Genomic DNA, 14,221 nt, shown 5'->3' on the forward strand with positions numbered 1-14,221 from the left:
TGTCCTTAATATTTTAATGACTGTCTTTTAGTTTTAGTTGAATTAGTTTCTTTTCTACATGTGAAAATGACATCATCCAAAGAAGTTTTTCATCTGCATGTTATATGAAGACAATTTTCATCACAGTGAAAGAGAGATTTTTTTGTTAAACATAAACATGCACAAATATATTTTTAAATTTCTAATAGCTAGGGTTCATATTTCTTAATTTGGAATGCTAAGTACTGTTGATTTCAATTTTTTCTGAAAAAAAACAACAACATAATAGTAGAAAAAAATATACATGGTGTGTTAGAAAAGCATGTGTAAACCTGATGACTTTATCATTGCTGATTAAATCAATTATGAGTTTCATCTTTGTTACAGTGTAAACATTTCTAAGTAGGGCACACATCAGAAACTCTTAAAATTCTGAGTATCAGGGTTTAACACAACAATTCCAAATAATTTTTGGACGCTTTTCATGTATCAGAAAGACAAAACAGAATGTTTGTTCACAGATGTTCCAAAGGAAAACAAGCTCAAAGAAATGATTTGTAATGTTTTTTATGTGATTCATGTAAAATGTATTTTAAAAGTGTACCCTAACATTTATCTTTTGCATTTATATTTTTGTAAAGAATTTTTCAAAACTTTGAAAAAGTAGTCTTATTGTATAATATGGGTAGCTTAAAATCTTGTAAACTTAAAAGTTGTACATGATGTGTTACACATCTTACATATGTAACCATTTCATTTCAGGGCATTCAGCATATATTGTAGTTTTGTCTTAAATTTGTTTGTTCATGTAATCAATAATTTGAGAATACTCAAGTTAGGTAATGCATGAGAGAATAGGCAAGAAAATCAGGTTTAAAAAATGTTTTTACTACAAAGGGGTTAATCTATATATTGAATCTATAAGTACATTTAGTCTATACATTTAAAGTATTGGTTTATGAAATAAACTTGCATTTAAGCATTTTAAGACAATTGTAAACATTACTTTAACCAGTTTTAAAAAATGATTAGATTCACTGTCAGCATGTTATTTCTTGTAAAATAAATGAGAAAACAAACAATTTTATTTGAGTCAGTTTTTTTTTTTAAATGTAAATAAGAAGCATTGGAAGTTGGGAATATTTCACAAAGTTGATTGAGCATAATTCTCACTAGGACAGTTGGAATATTTTGATTTAAGCATTAAAGAAACTATTTCATATTTAAATATACAAACCATGTTTAGTCATGCAGTATATAGTTTACACTTGACAAAATGTAAACCTTATCTCTATTCAGGGTCAATCCAAAGGTCAAAAAGTAATGAAAAAAATATTTCTCTTTATGTATCAAACATGCAGGTATTATTGCAATAAATTCACTGTATTCATTTTTTGTCCTCTTCTTATGTATGAATAGCTCTGATTTAGGCAATCAAAGCAAATGAGTTATGTCAAATGATGAAGGTATACACAAGAAATTAACATGGACAGAGAATTTTGAGTTTCCCTCAAATATGGCTGCCAAGTGATGTGAAATAAAAACAAAATGTGGATTCATCTATTAGGATTGAAACTTGTACATATTATGAATGATGGGTACTATGACATTTAGAATGACATTACATTGATTCAATTATATGAACAGTTCTTAATCCATACAGTCAAAATGGAGGAAAAAATTTTCTTTATTAGGCATATTTAAGTTTACTTAAAATTTTTTATTATAATCAATAAGTGTCCTCCTTGAATGTGAAAGTCTGAAATACTGTATAGCTGTGCTTTGTAATGTTAATTTTGTTCCATGTCTTACCGTGGTAGGAGAGGCAGAGATTGACCAATCAAAATCTGACCAATTAAAATCTAACAAATGAAATTCTGACCATGCGGTGCGTTACTCTGCCTTTTCTCCCATCTACATCCTTGGAGGACGGACGTTGTTTCAAAGTTTGTTATTTATTTTATCAAGATTTTGGTGAGTAAATTTATTTCATTATGTCTTCTATGAGTAAAACTTCAGTTGTCATTCTTGGACACTCAATTGTGCGTCGTTTTCATGAATTCTTGAAATATGGTGACATTAGGTATTCTGCGAGCCTTGGTCTGGGAGAAACGCATTCCGTTCTGTACAGGGGTGTGGGTGGAAGAAAGGTTCGTGATGTAATATCTAAGGATATGGAGAGCGTATTTGCTTTAGGTCCAGATGTAGTTGTTCTAATGATTGGGGAGAACGATATTAGTCCTAGTACCGACGCTACCTTGTTAGCTGCAGAAATTGAATCTGTGGTATCGGTAATGCATCGCCGCTATAAAGTTGCAAAAATAATTGTTTGTAAATTTTTGCCACGATTTGGTGTTCGTTTTGGGTACAATAATATTGCAGACAAAGTAAACGCAATATTGAGAGATGCATTGCCAGCACTGGGTTACTGCGTATTTTGGGAACATGGGAATTATTTCGTTTCTCCCCGTGAAGGAGACTGCAGTCGTAAATTTGTTCACGACGGAGTTCATCTGAACAGTCAGGGGAATGTTCATTTATATAGGAGTATAAGGGGAGCTTTAATTTCAGCGAGAAAATAGATATACATCTAAGTCATAAAAGTTTGTCACCATTTTGTTACTTTTATTGTTCGTCAATTTTTCAGATAGATATTCTTTGAAATTATACAACATTTTGTTATTTTAACAGTACGATAGGCATTTAGGATGTCTAATAATGTAAAACGGATTTATCCTTTTTCTGTGAAGAAAATTCGGTTGGAAAAAGTATCAGCAAATTTGATTGTTTCGTTGTTGGTTTAATTTTTACAGTACTTTAGGCAGATACTAAGTACAAGTTGCAGGCAGTTTTTTTTTTTTTGGTACTTGCCATGTTTCAACCCATTTGGGTTTTTTTCATTTTAGTTTCGGCTTTTACCATGCAGATGGCGATTTTTTCCATCGTTTTTCTATTTTATATCTAGGAATGTATTTTAAAGCATTCCAGATTTATCCATTTTCTGTGAAGTAAATTCGTTGGAAGAATATCCGCCAATTAGTTTGTTTCGGTATTAGTTGATTACTAAAATATTGTGAATTTTTACAGTACTTTAGGCAAGTCCTAAGTACAAGTTTCAGGCAGTCTTTTGTACTTGCCAAGTTTAAACCCGTTCGGGTTTTTTCATTTTAGTTTCAGCTTTTACCATGCATATGGCGATTTTTTCCATCGGTTTTTATTTGATGTCTATGAATGTATTTCAATGCATTCCAGATCGACTTATCCTTTTTCTGTGAAGGAAAATCGTTGGAAATTGTCTGCCAATTCGTTTGTTTCGGTATAAGTTGATTACTAAAATATTGTGAAATTCTACAGTACTTTAGGCAAGTCCTAAGTACAAGTTTCAGGCAGTCTTTTGTACTTGCCAAGTTTGTACCCATGCGGGTCTTTTCATTTTAGTTTCAACTTTTACCCCGGCGATTTATTTTCCATCGCTTGTTTATTTGATAAGTCTAGAAGTGCATGTTGATGCCTTCCAGATTTATCCTTTTTCTGTATAAAAAGAAAACAATTTGTTGGAAAAATATCTGCCAATTTGTTTGTTTCGGTATTAGTTGATTACTAAAATATTGTGAATTTTTACAGTACTTTAGGCAAGTCCTAGGTACAAGTTTCAGGCAGTCTTTTGTACTTGACATTTAGCCGTTTTGGTTTTTAATTCATGTTAGGCCCACTTTTACCTTGATGATTTTTATATCGATTTCACTTCAAGTTGATTTACCTAATCATGTTCGATTCAATGGTCCAGATTATGGAGGAATTAAAATTAAAATTAATAAAAAAAAAAAAAAATCCGCATTTCATTTTTGAAGGTACAAGTTTACTGTTTGTATTTGCTATCCCCTTTATATGATATTGAGTCTTGTACAAATAGTTGTTTTTCATTATTCATTTATTAAGGTTTTATTGTTCTGCAACTGCGCTTAGATACATTACAAGCCCTTCAAGTACCTCGTTTGTAGTAGTGATGAAAACAATTAACAACAGCCGAACAGGTTGTTATCTGTGGGAAAGGCACTACAGCCTTCTTGGGAATTTGACACGGTGCGAGGGTTGTCGGCTTCAAAGGTGGTGATTTATAACTTATGTCAACTTTTCGTTTTATGTGGCGGATAGTTCTTACTGATCAGCATCGGCTTAGTGATGTTGACTAATGGCTTTTGCAGTCGCACAATGGGTGCTTTTATTGGCTTACGGCAATTCGGGAAATACAGATCTGTTCCAAAACACTTTTGGTTCTACTATTTACTCTATTTCCGGAAAATTTTTGTCAACAACTGTAGGTGATACAGGGTGTTTTATCGAAAAGCGGCAGAATCAACGAAGTGAAAAATTAATTGTAAGAAAAGGTTCATCACTTTCTAGTTTGTTGTATTAGATTTACACATTGTACTGAGCGATGAAAGTGGTTATATAATGTAATGTTAAATATCATTATGCTCAAATACGTTGTCATGTAGGCTAACTGACTCTTACAGTTACAGTTAGGGCACCTACACTGGCTACAGTGAGGTCTTACAATTCTTGTTCATTGTCAATTAAGGCCGAAGCCTTTTACAGTTTATATTTATACATAACATAATATATTGGATACATACTTCTTCCTTAATTTTAAATTTATATAGGTATATATTTACCAGCATTATGCCAGGCAAAAGGAATAAAGCCCAACAGTCCAAAACAAGTCAGGTGAAAAGACCACGTCGTGCACAGAACGGAACTGGAGAGTCCACTACCAATGATGCTGTGGCTGTCGATACAAGCACTCAACCCCTTGATGTTCCTCCTGAAACCTTGGCTGCATTAACCCAAACCATAACAAAGGCAGTCACGGAGAAGGTGTTAGCAGAGATAAAACCATTACTGCAACATCAGGGGAGTATCTCTGTTCATAATATGGGGGAGAAAGGGGAAATAATGCTTCCACTACATCAAGCAATAGCTTAACAGCAGGTCCTTCTGGGTCAGTTTGTCAAATAACAAATAAGTCAGTGGATGCAAGTATCTCAGGATTGGTATCAGGCGCTGTAATCGAACACAGTTCACAGATTGTAGGTACTGAACTTCCACCTGCAGCAAATGTGGGTAAGAAATCAGGTTTTGTAAGCTCATCAGTACCGATATCAGTACCGATATGAGGCAACTGTTTCTGACAAAATAAAATCTAAAATTTGGTCAAAACAATATGTTGATATGGCTCTGTTGTTAAAAAAGGAAAAGGGGAAAAGTAAGTATTCTATCAAGGTAGAGGAACAGGATCAGACAGGTAAGGTGGTAATCCACAATATGCGATCCACAGATGACGACGAAGTTAGGGATGGTTCGTTATCCCTGCATGACTGGGTAACTGCGTGGAATAGGTATGTGACAATATATTGCATTAAAGATACACTTGCACAGCCAAAGCTTGCAAAACACATGGAATCAGTAAGGCAAATTGCAGAGGAAAAGGGGGACTGGAGAAAATATGATAAGGAGTTCAGGGAACTCATAGAACAAGGTGAGGTAGAATGGGGTGATGTCCATATGGAGATATATGTTAATGCTCGCCTCAAACAATCAGAAAAGAAGTCAAGCAAAATAACACCAGACCGTTCGTCATTTGGTACGTATGAGGAAGTCCCTCAGGGGTCATGCTTTGCCTATCACAAAGCTGGAAGGTATTGTAGGCTTGGTTCATCATGCAAATTCCAGCACAGATGTTATAACTGTGGTGGCTTCCATCCAATCTACATATGTAAAAAACCAATTCAACGGCCATTTCGTTTCTTGGACAAATCCAGAACCCAAAAACCATTTCAAGGAAATGGCACATCAACCAACACAGGTAATGCTAAATTCTCAAAGCCAACCTATCCCACAAAAGGGTCCAACTCCAGTAAATCCCAGTAGATTAGAGTACTGGTTGGTGGGGTATGACAAGGTAGAAACAGAATTTTTAGTTAATGGTTTTCGATATGGGTTCCACATTGGTTACACAGGGGAAAGTAGAAATACTCTTTCAAAAAATTTAAAATCGGCACTGGACTTACCAGAAGTTATTAGCAAAAAGTTAGAAAAGGAGATAAATTTGGGTAGAATTATGGGTCCTTTCAAAGAGAAACCACTGCCAATTTTAAATTGTTCCCCTTTAGGTCTAGTTAGTAAGAAAACAGAGGGTGAGTACCGTATGATCCATCATTTGTCATATCCGGAAGGTGAGTCTGTCAATGATGGCATACCCGAGGAAGAGTCATTTGTTCAATACTCTTCTGTAGAGGATGCTATTCAAAACATTAAGCAGTGTGGGAAAGGATCATATTGTTGCAAAACAGATATTTCTAATGCATTTCGAATTATCAACTTACATGCATCACAGTTTGAATACTTTGGTTTCACTTGGCAAGGTCATTGGTATTTTGACACATGTCTTCAGATGGGTTGCAGTTCTTCCTGTCGTATATTTGAAAGGTTTAGTACAGCACTTCAGTGGATTGCACAAGAAAAATTAGGAATTAAATTTATGACTCATGTATTAGATGATTTTCTAATTGTTGACAAATCTGCGACAGAGTGCCACAAAAAACTTGTGGCATTTTTAACAGTTTGCGCCGACATAGGTGTACCTATGGCTAAGGATAAGACATTTGGTCCTAACAAGGTAATGACTTTTCTGGGATATGAATTAGACACCGAGATGATGGAGGCAAGGTTACCTATTGATAAAGTTAAAAAATGTAGAGATACAATTGAACAGCTTTTACCAAGCAGAAAGATTACTTTGAAGGACATGCAGTCAGTGATTGGTCTTCTTAATTTTGCGTGTAATGTAGTCTTGCCAGGTAGAGCGTTCTTAAGGCGACTTATCAACACTACTATTGGCATTACAAAAGCATATTATCGCATTAGACTAAACAAAGAAGTAAAAGCAGATTTATGTACTTGGTTAGCCTTCTTGGAAAAATTTAATGGTAGGTCGGTTTTCTTACCAGATAGGTGGGTTGATTCCAATGAATTAAAACTGTATACAGACGCTTCAGGATCTATAGGATACGGGGCAGTGTTAGGTGGGCACTGGTTCTATGGGACTTGGAATGATAATTGGAAAAAATGTAATATTACTCTCTTGGAATTTTACCCAATAGTGTTAGCTCTTAAAGTTTGGAGTCATATTTTTAAAAACAAATGCATTTACTTTTACACAGACAATTATGCCCTTGTGCATATCATTAACAAGCAATCGTCTAAGGATAAAAGTATAATGTATTTGGTTAGAGAGTTAGTGCTAATTTGTTTGCAGTCTAACATTTTGTTTAAAGCTAGGCATCTGGGTACCAAGGAAAATATTCTATGTGATTGCTTGTCTCGTTTGAAGGTGCAGCAGTTCCATCAACTTGCTCCTTGGATGGACAAAGAACCAACGGTGATTCCCAATCTGCCAACATTACCTCCTTAGAACCAGTCTTGAGGAACCTGTTGACTTCAACATTGGCACCAGCTTCCACTCAAGCATATAAACGGGCATGGTCTATTTATAGAAATTTTGCAAACAAATTTGATATGAGTAATGATCTTCCGTTGTCTCAGGAAACTTTGGCTTTGTTTATCTCTTATTTATTTGCTGAAGGTTATGCAGCCTCCTCTATCGTGTCATTTATTTCATCAATAGCATATATACATAAAATTAATAATTTGCCTGACAATACATCATGCTTTCTCATTCAGAAACTATTAAGTTCCTGTCGCAAATCAAGACCTTCAATGGATATTCGTTTACCAATAACCATAGTAGTTCTGCATAAAATTTGTGATGCTTTAGAACATACAATATCGAACATATATAAAAGGGCATTATTTCAAACAATGTTTTTATTGGCTTTTCACGGCTTCCTCAGAATAGGAGAGATAACATCAGTTGGCACTGCTAATAAGGTTTTACAAGTTTCACAGATTACTTTTCAAAAAAGTAAAGTTTTGATTCACTTTCAAAATTATAAACATTCTGATGGTAAAGTTTTTACTCTTACAATTAATTCTTGCAACTCTTTAAAATATTGTCCAGTGGGGGCATTAGAACACTACATTAAGATGAGAGGGAGGACCGATGGGCCCCTTTTTTGCTACCCCCAAAACACTGCAGTTACAAGGCAAGAATTTTCAAACATATTAAAGCAAAGCCTCATGTTTTGTAATTTGGATGTCAATAGATTCAAAGGACATTCCTTTCGAATCGGAATGGCCTCTTACTGTGCATCACGAGGGATGAGCGATAGTCAGATTAGATTCCTGGGTAGATGGAAGTCGGATGCATTTAAATATTACATAAGACATGTGACACCATGTTGATATATGCTTGAGTGGAAGTGGATCCTCGGAGCAGATTTGTTTTGTTATTTGTGTAGGATCTCGACTTTGAAGTGATTTTCAAGAGTATTAACGTATGGGGGCATATGTTTATCCCTCATCCAGAACAATAGTGCCTAAGTCATTTGTTAATACTTAGGCTGGTAGGTGACAAGATCGCGTGCATATAAACATTTAAAATGGTGCGGAAGCTTACAGTGTGAAATATTTTCCAATATGGGGGCATATGTCTATCCCTCATCTAAAACATTGCTCGAGACAGTCCTTAAATGAATACCACATACATGTGAACTTAGTAAAAAACAGCGAATAAGATGATGATTTGCGACTATAAGTGAATATGTTTATCCCTTATCAGACATTCTACATAGTGATTCGTTAATACTTGGGACCCACAGACATAATACACTAGGAAGAGTAAACTCATTTGGTTGTGATGGGGGCATATGTTTATCCCTCATAAGACACTTGTGAATTCAAATTTTTGTTTTATTGCATTACGGGACATATGTTTATTCCCATGTTTGTAAATTTTACTCACTTTTGGTATGATTTATGTTTGAGGTGTGTTGCCATTTATTTTTCCTTTATGGGTCTGAACTTTCCCTAATTCGGTCAAGTCAGTGGCGTTTTCAGACCCATTTTCATGATTTTTCTGTTAAATCTAAGTGGTAATTACTGTAAATTTGGATTATCTCCCTTTACAAAATTGGTTTTATTTCTCATCTTGATATCTTGTGTCTGCTAAAAATTATATGTCATTATTAATAATACATTTGAGAATTTCAAACAAATTATTAAACGTCACAAAGGTGGCAACACACGACAAACTGTTTTACAGACTTTTTACTCATTGAAGGAGGATAAGATAAGGTGTTCTAGCTTTGAAAGGATTATGGAAAGAAATTAACCAGTTGATGGGTAACCGGGGTATCAAAATACTTATTGCATTAAAATAAATAAATTTAAGTTTACTTAAAAATTTTTATTGTAATCAATAAGTGTCCTCCTTGAATGTGAAAGTCTGAAATACTGTATAGCTGTGCTTTGTAATGTTAATTTTGTTCCATGTCTTACCGTGGTAGGAGAGGCAGAGATTGACCAATCAAAATCTGACCAATTAAAATCTAACAAATGAAATTCTGACCATGCGGTGCGTTACTCTGCCTTTTCTCCCATCTACATCCTTGGAGGACGGACGTTGTTTCAAAGTTTGTTATTTACCTCCTGCCGCCCCGCCTCCGCCATTGCTTTGTTGTTTAAATTTATGTTTTAGCGTTTTCAGACCCATTTTCATGATTTTTCTGTTAAATCTAAGTGGTAATTACTGTAAATTTGGATTATCTCCCTTTACAAAATTGGTTTTATTTCTCATCTTGATATCTTGTGTCTGCTAAAAATTATATGTCATTATTAATAATACATTTGAGAATTTCAAACAAATTATTAAACGTCACAAAGGTGGCAACACACGACAAACTGTTTTACAGACTTTTTACTCATTGAAGGAGGATAAGATAAGGTGTTCTAGCTTTGAAAGGATTATGGAAAGAAATTAACCAGTTGATGGGTAACCGGGGTATCAAAATACTTATTGCATTAAAATAAATATATCCAACATATAAGTTACTCATCAAAGTCAAACAAAGGTAAATAAATGACCTTATTAAGGTTTTAGTCAAAAGGTCAAAGAGATGTGGACATCTGCTAAATTTAATTGTTTAGTTAATATTCATCAAACTTCATGAATAGGTTAATTAAACAAACTTCATATATTTTGATTTTCAGGTTAAAGATCAGCACAATTTTTGCTATACCATTGTTTTCCATAAATATCTTAACACCTCTATTGACTTTTCAGGTTAAAGGTCAACGTATTCCTGCTACAGTAAAACTTCATTATAAGGATCTCATAGTGATATTCTTTATTTGTAAGGAATTAGGTATAAAATCTCAGACTCTTTCTATAATATGTCACTGAATGTGCTCCTTCATTTTAGAGAGTTTTACAAGCAAATCATATACTGACTTTCAATCCTTCAAAACACAATATGTATATTAAATCTTGAGATTCAGACTTTCAGACTTTTAGGCTTTCAGACTCTCAGGCTTTCAATCTTTAAAAACTTTCAATCTTGAGGACTGAGTATTTTAATATTTATTTTGTAAGTCTTGTCTTTTATGTCATTACGATTGATCCTTAGTTATTCAAACTTTTCATATTTGTAAAACCAAAGTGTTGAAATACAGTGTTTGTGTAATTTTCTTAATGATTATCTAAAATTACTGGTTTTAATACAGTCAAATATAATTTGTGATGATCAAAATTTCCAAATTGCCTGACCTATACATATTTAAAGTTTCAATATCATACACTCTTGAATATCCATAAAAATCAATATATCGATTAAGCATTTGCTATCAACCATACACTTGTTAACCTAAGGAAGGCTCTTATCATAAGTTAAATGCATGAAATTCCTCATGCAATTTTGAAGAATTTCTGTTATAAAGGATGCTAAAGACAAAAGACCCATAAAGTTCCAAGAAGTAATAATTTTTAAAACTATATATCCACACTAAATTGGGGAACATTTGAAGAACCCCTTTTCTTTATAACTCATGACATTTCATGCAGAAAGTGGGTATGATGTGTAAATAATCTTTATGAAAAAAGGATGGTGTAAAGTTAGCCTCACCCAACACCCAAGGGAGAGGGGAGGGGGGTTGAACCCTTTTGTCCAGGAAACCTGAATTTTAGAGTTAAAAAAATTATAAAATTGAATTAAATTTGTTTTAAACAAATTATAAGATTGAATTAAATTATTTGTTTCATTTCTTTTTATTTCTTTTATTTAACTATTGAAATAAAAAACTGCTGATTTCCTTTCCTTTATTTACCTCTGTCTTCATAAGAATGCTAACAAAATCAAAAGGAGTTACACTAAAATTTAGAAAAAAAGACTCTGATTGTCGTCTCATCTTAAATATGAAAATGATATGGGTTAAAATTTTTGGAGGGTTTGGTCCAGTCATGAAAATAAGACCATGTAAAGAATCATTAAAAATAAGACTCTGATTTTATCACCTCATTGATAGTTTTTCACTAAGAAATGAAGTGAATCCTTTAATAAAATATACTTGAGTGGATTAAGTTCAATGCTAAAGATAAAGATATCAACTTGTATGTGCATCAGTTTCTCCCTTGTTCATTATGTCTAATGTAGTAAGTGAAGTCTTGACTAAATTGTTTTAATGCATGGATTAAGTGAGAACAATGCTCAAAATAAAGATATCATCTTGCATGGCTTTCAGTTTCACTCCTGTTTATATGGCTGAGGTTTATATATTATCCCAATATTAGTGATTTGCCATAAAAAAAAATGCAAGACTCGAAATTATCTGTATTCAGTTGTATGCAGTTCAACTATTAAAGCCTGGGTTGAACTGCATACAACTGAATACAGATAATTTAGAGTCTTGCATTTTTTTTTTTTATGGCAAATCATTAATATTGGGATAATATATAAACCTCAGCCATATAAACACGAGTGAAACTGAAAGCCATGCAAGATGATATCTTTATTTTGAGCATTGTTCTCACTTAATCCATGCATTAAAACAATTTAGTCAAGACTTCACTTACTACATTAGACATAATGAACAAGGGAGAAACTGATGCACATACAAGTTGATATCTTTATCTTTAGCATTGAACTTAATCCACTCAAGTATATTTTATTAAAGGATTCACTTCATTTCTTAGTGAAAAACTATCAATGAGGTGATAAAATCAGAGTCTTATTTTTAATGATTCTTTACATGGTCTAATTTTCATGACTGGACCAAACCCTCCAAAAATTTTAACCCATATCATTTTCATATTTAAGATGAGACGACAATCAGAGTCTTTTTTTCTAAATTTTAGTGTAACTCCTTTTGATTTTGTTAGCATTCTTATGAAGACAGAGGTAAATAAAGGAAAGGAAATCAGCAGTTTTTTATTTCAATAGTTAAATAAAAGAAATAAAAAGAAATGAAACAAATAATTTAATTCAATCTTATAATTTGTTTAAAACAAATTTAATTCAATTTTATAATTTTTTTAACTTTAAAATTCAGGTTTCCTGGACAAAAGGGTTCAACCCCCCTCCCCTCTCCCTTGGGTGTTGGGTGAGGCTAACTTTACACCATCCTTTTTTCATAAAGATTATTTACACATCATACCCACTTTCTGCATGAAATGTCATGAGTTATAAAGAAAAGGGGTTCTTCAAATGTTCCCCAATTTAGTGTGGATATATAGTTTTAAAAATTATTACTTCTTGGAAATTTATGGGTCTTTTGTCTTTAGCATCCTTTATAACAGAAATTCTTCAAAATTGCATGAGGAATTTCATGCGTTTAACTTATGATAAGAGCCTTCCTTAGGTTAACAAGTGTATGGTTGATAGCAAATGCTTAATCGATATATTGATATTTATGGATATTCAAGAGTGTATGATATTGAAACTTTAAATATGTATAGGTCAGGCAATTTGGAAATTTTGATCATCACAAATTATATTTGACTGTATTAAAACCAGTAATTTTAGATAATCATTAAGAAGATTACACAAACACTGTATTTCAACACTTTGGTTTTACAAATATGAAAAGTTTGAATAACTAAGGATCAATCGTAATGACATAAAAGACAAGACTTACAAAATAAATATTAAAATACTCAGTCCTCAAGATTGAAAGTTTTTAAAGATTGAAAGCCTGAGAGTCTGAAAGCCTAAAAGTCTAAAAGTCTGAAAGTCTGAAAGTCTGAATCTCAAGATTTAATATACATATTGTGTTTTGAAGGATTGAAAGTCAGTATATGATTTGCTTGTAAAACTCTCTAAAATGAAGGAGCACATTCAGTGACATATTATAGAAAGAGTCTGAGATTTTATACCTAATTCCTTACAAATAAAGAATATCACTATGAGATCCTTATAATGAAGTTTTACTGTAGCAGGAATACGTTGACCTTTAACCTGAAAAGTCAATAGAGGTGTTAAGATATTTATGGAAAACAATGGTATAGCAAAAATTGTGCTGATCTTTAACCTGAAAATCAAAATATATGAAGTTTGTTTAATTAACCTATTCATGAAGTTTGATGAATATTAACTAAACAATTAAATTTAGCAGATGTCCACATCTCTTTGACCTTTTGACTAAAAACTTAATAAGGTCATTTATTTACCTTTGTTTGACTTTGATGAGTAACTTATATGTTGGATATATTAGTTGAACACTATTTAATCTGAGTAAAGAGGAAACCTGGAAAAGCTTTCATCCCTTTGTATGAACAAATTAATTGATGTCATGCAGATATCTTAACCAAAATATTAGAACAATCTGATGACTCTTAAATAAAAAGTTCTCACTATAATAGTTAGAAACCATTGCTCTACCTGTCAAACACAAAAATATGAATGTCAACTCAACAAAGTAAGTAAGGTTCCTTTTCTTCAAAAAGTAAAATTTTGATGCATTGGGTGAGTGTTTGTTACTTATGCCTAATAAAGAAAATTTTTTCCTCCATTTTGACTGTATGGATTAAGAACTGTTCATATAATTGAATCAATGTAATGTCATTCTAAATGTCATAGTACCCATCATTCATAATATGTACAAGTTTCAATCCTAATAGATGAATCCACATTTTGTTTTTATTTCACACCACTTGGCAGCCATATTTGAGGGAAACTCAAAATTCTCTGTCCATGTTAATTTCTTGTGTATACCTTCATCATTTGACATAACTCATTTGCTTTGATTGCCTAAATCAGAGCTATTCATACATAAGAAGAGGACAAAAAAT

The 14,221-nt window shown here is 32.9% G+C and overlaps 1 protein-coding gene across 1 annotated transcript; it reads left to right on the forward strand.

The window, feature by feature from the left end:
- Nucleotides 1–6,100: 6,100 nt before the first annotated feature.
- Nucleotides 6,101–7,453, forward strand: LOC134249455 (uncharacterized). The gene is made up of 2 exons (XM_062731811.1): nt 6,101–7,064; nt 7,317–7,453. Exons 1-2 carry the CDS (start codon nt 6,101–6,103, stop codon nt 7,451–7,453), a joined length of 1,101 nt encoding a protein of 366 aa, XP_062587795.1.
- The last annotated feature ends 6,768 nt before the right edge of the window (nt 7,454–14,221 follow it).

This window comes from Saccostrea cucullata, unplaced genomic scaffold (assembly GCF_032062105.1).
Source record: "Saccostrea cucullata isolate Sc308-1 unplaced genomic scaffold, CSIRO_AGI_Scuc_v1 ctg13408, whole genome shotgun sequence".
Taxonomy (NCBI): Eukaryota; Metazoa; Mollusca; class Bivalvia; order Ostreida; family Ostreidae; genus Saccostrea; species Saccostrea cuccullata.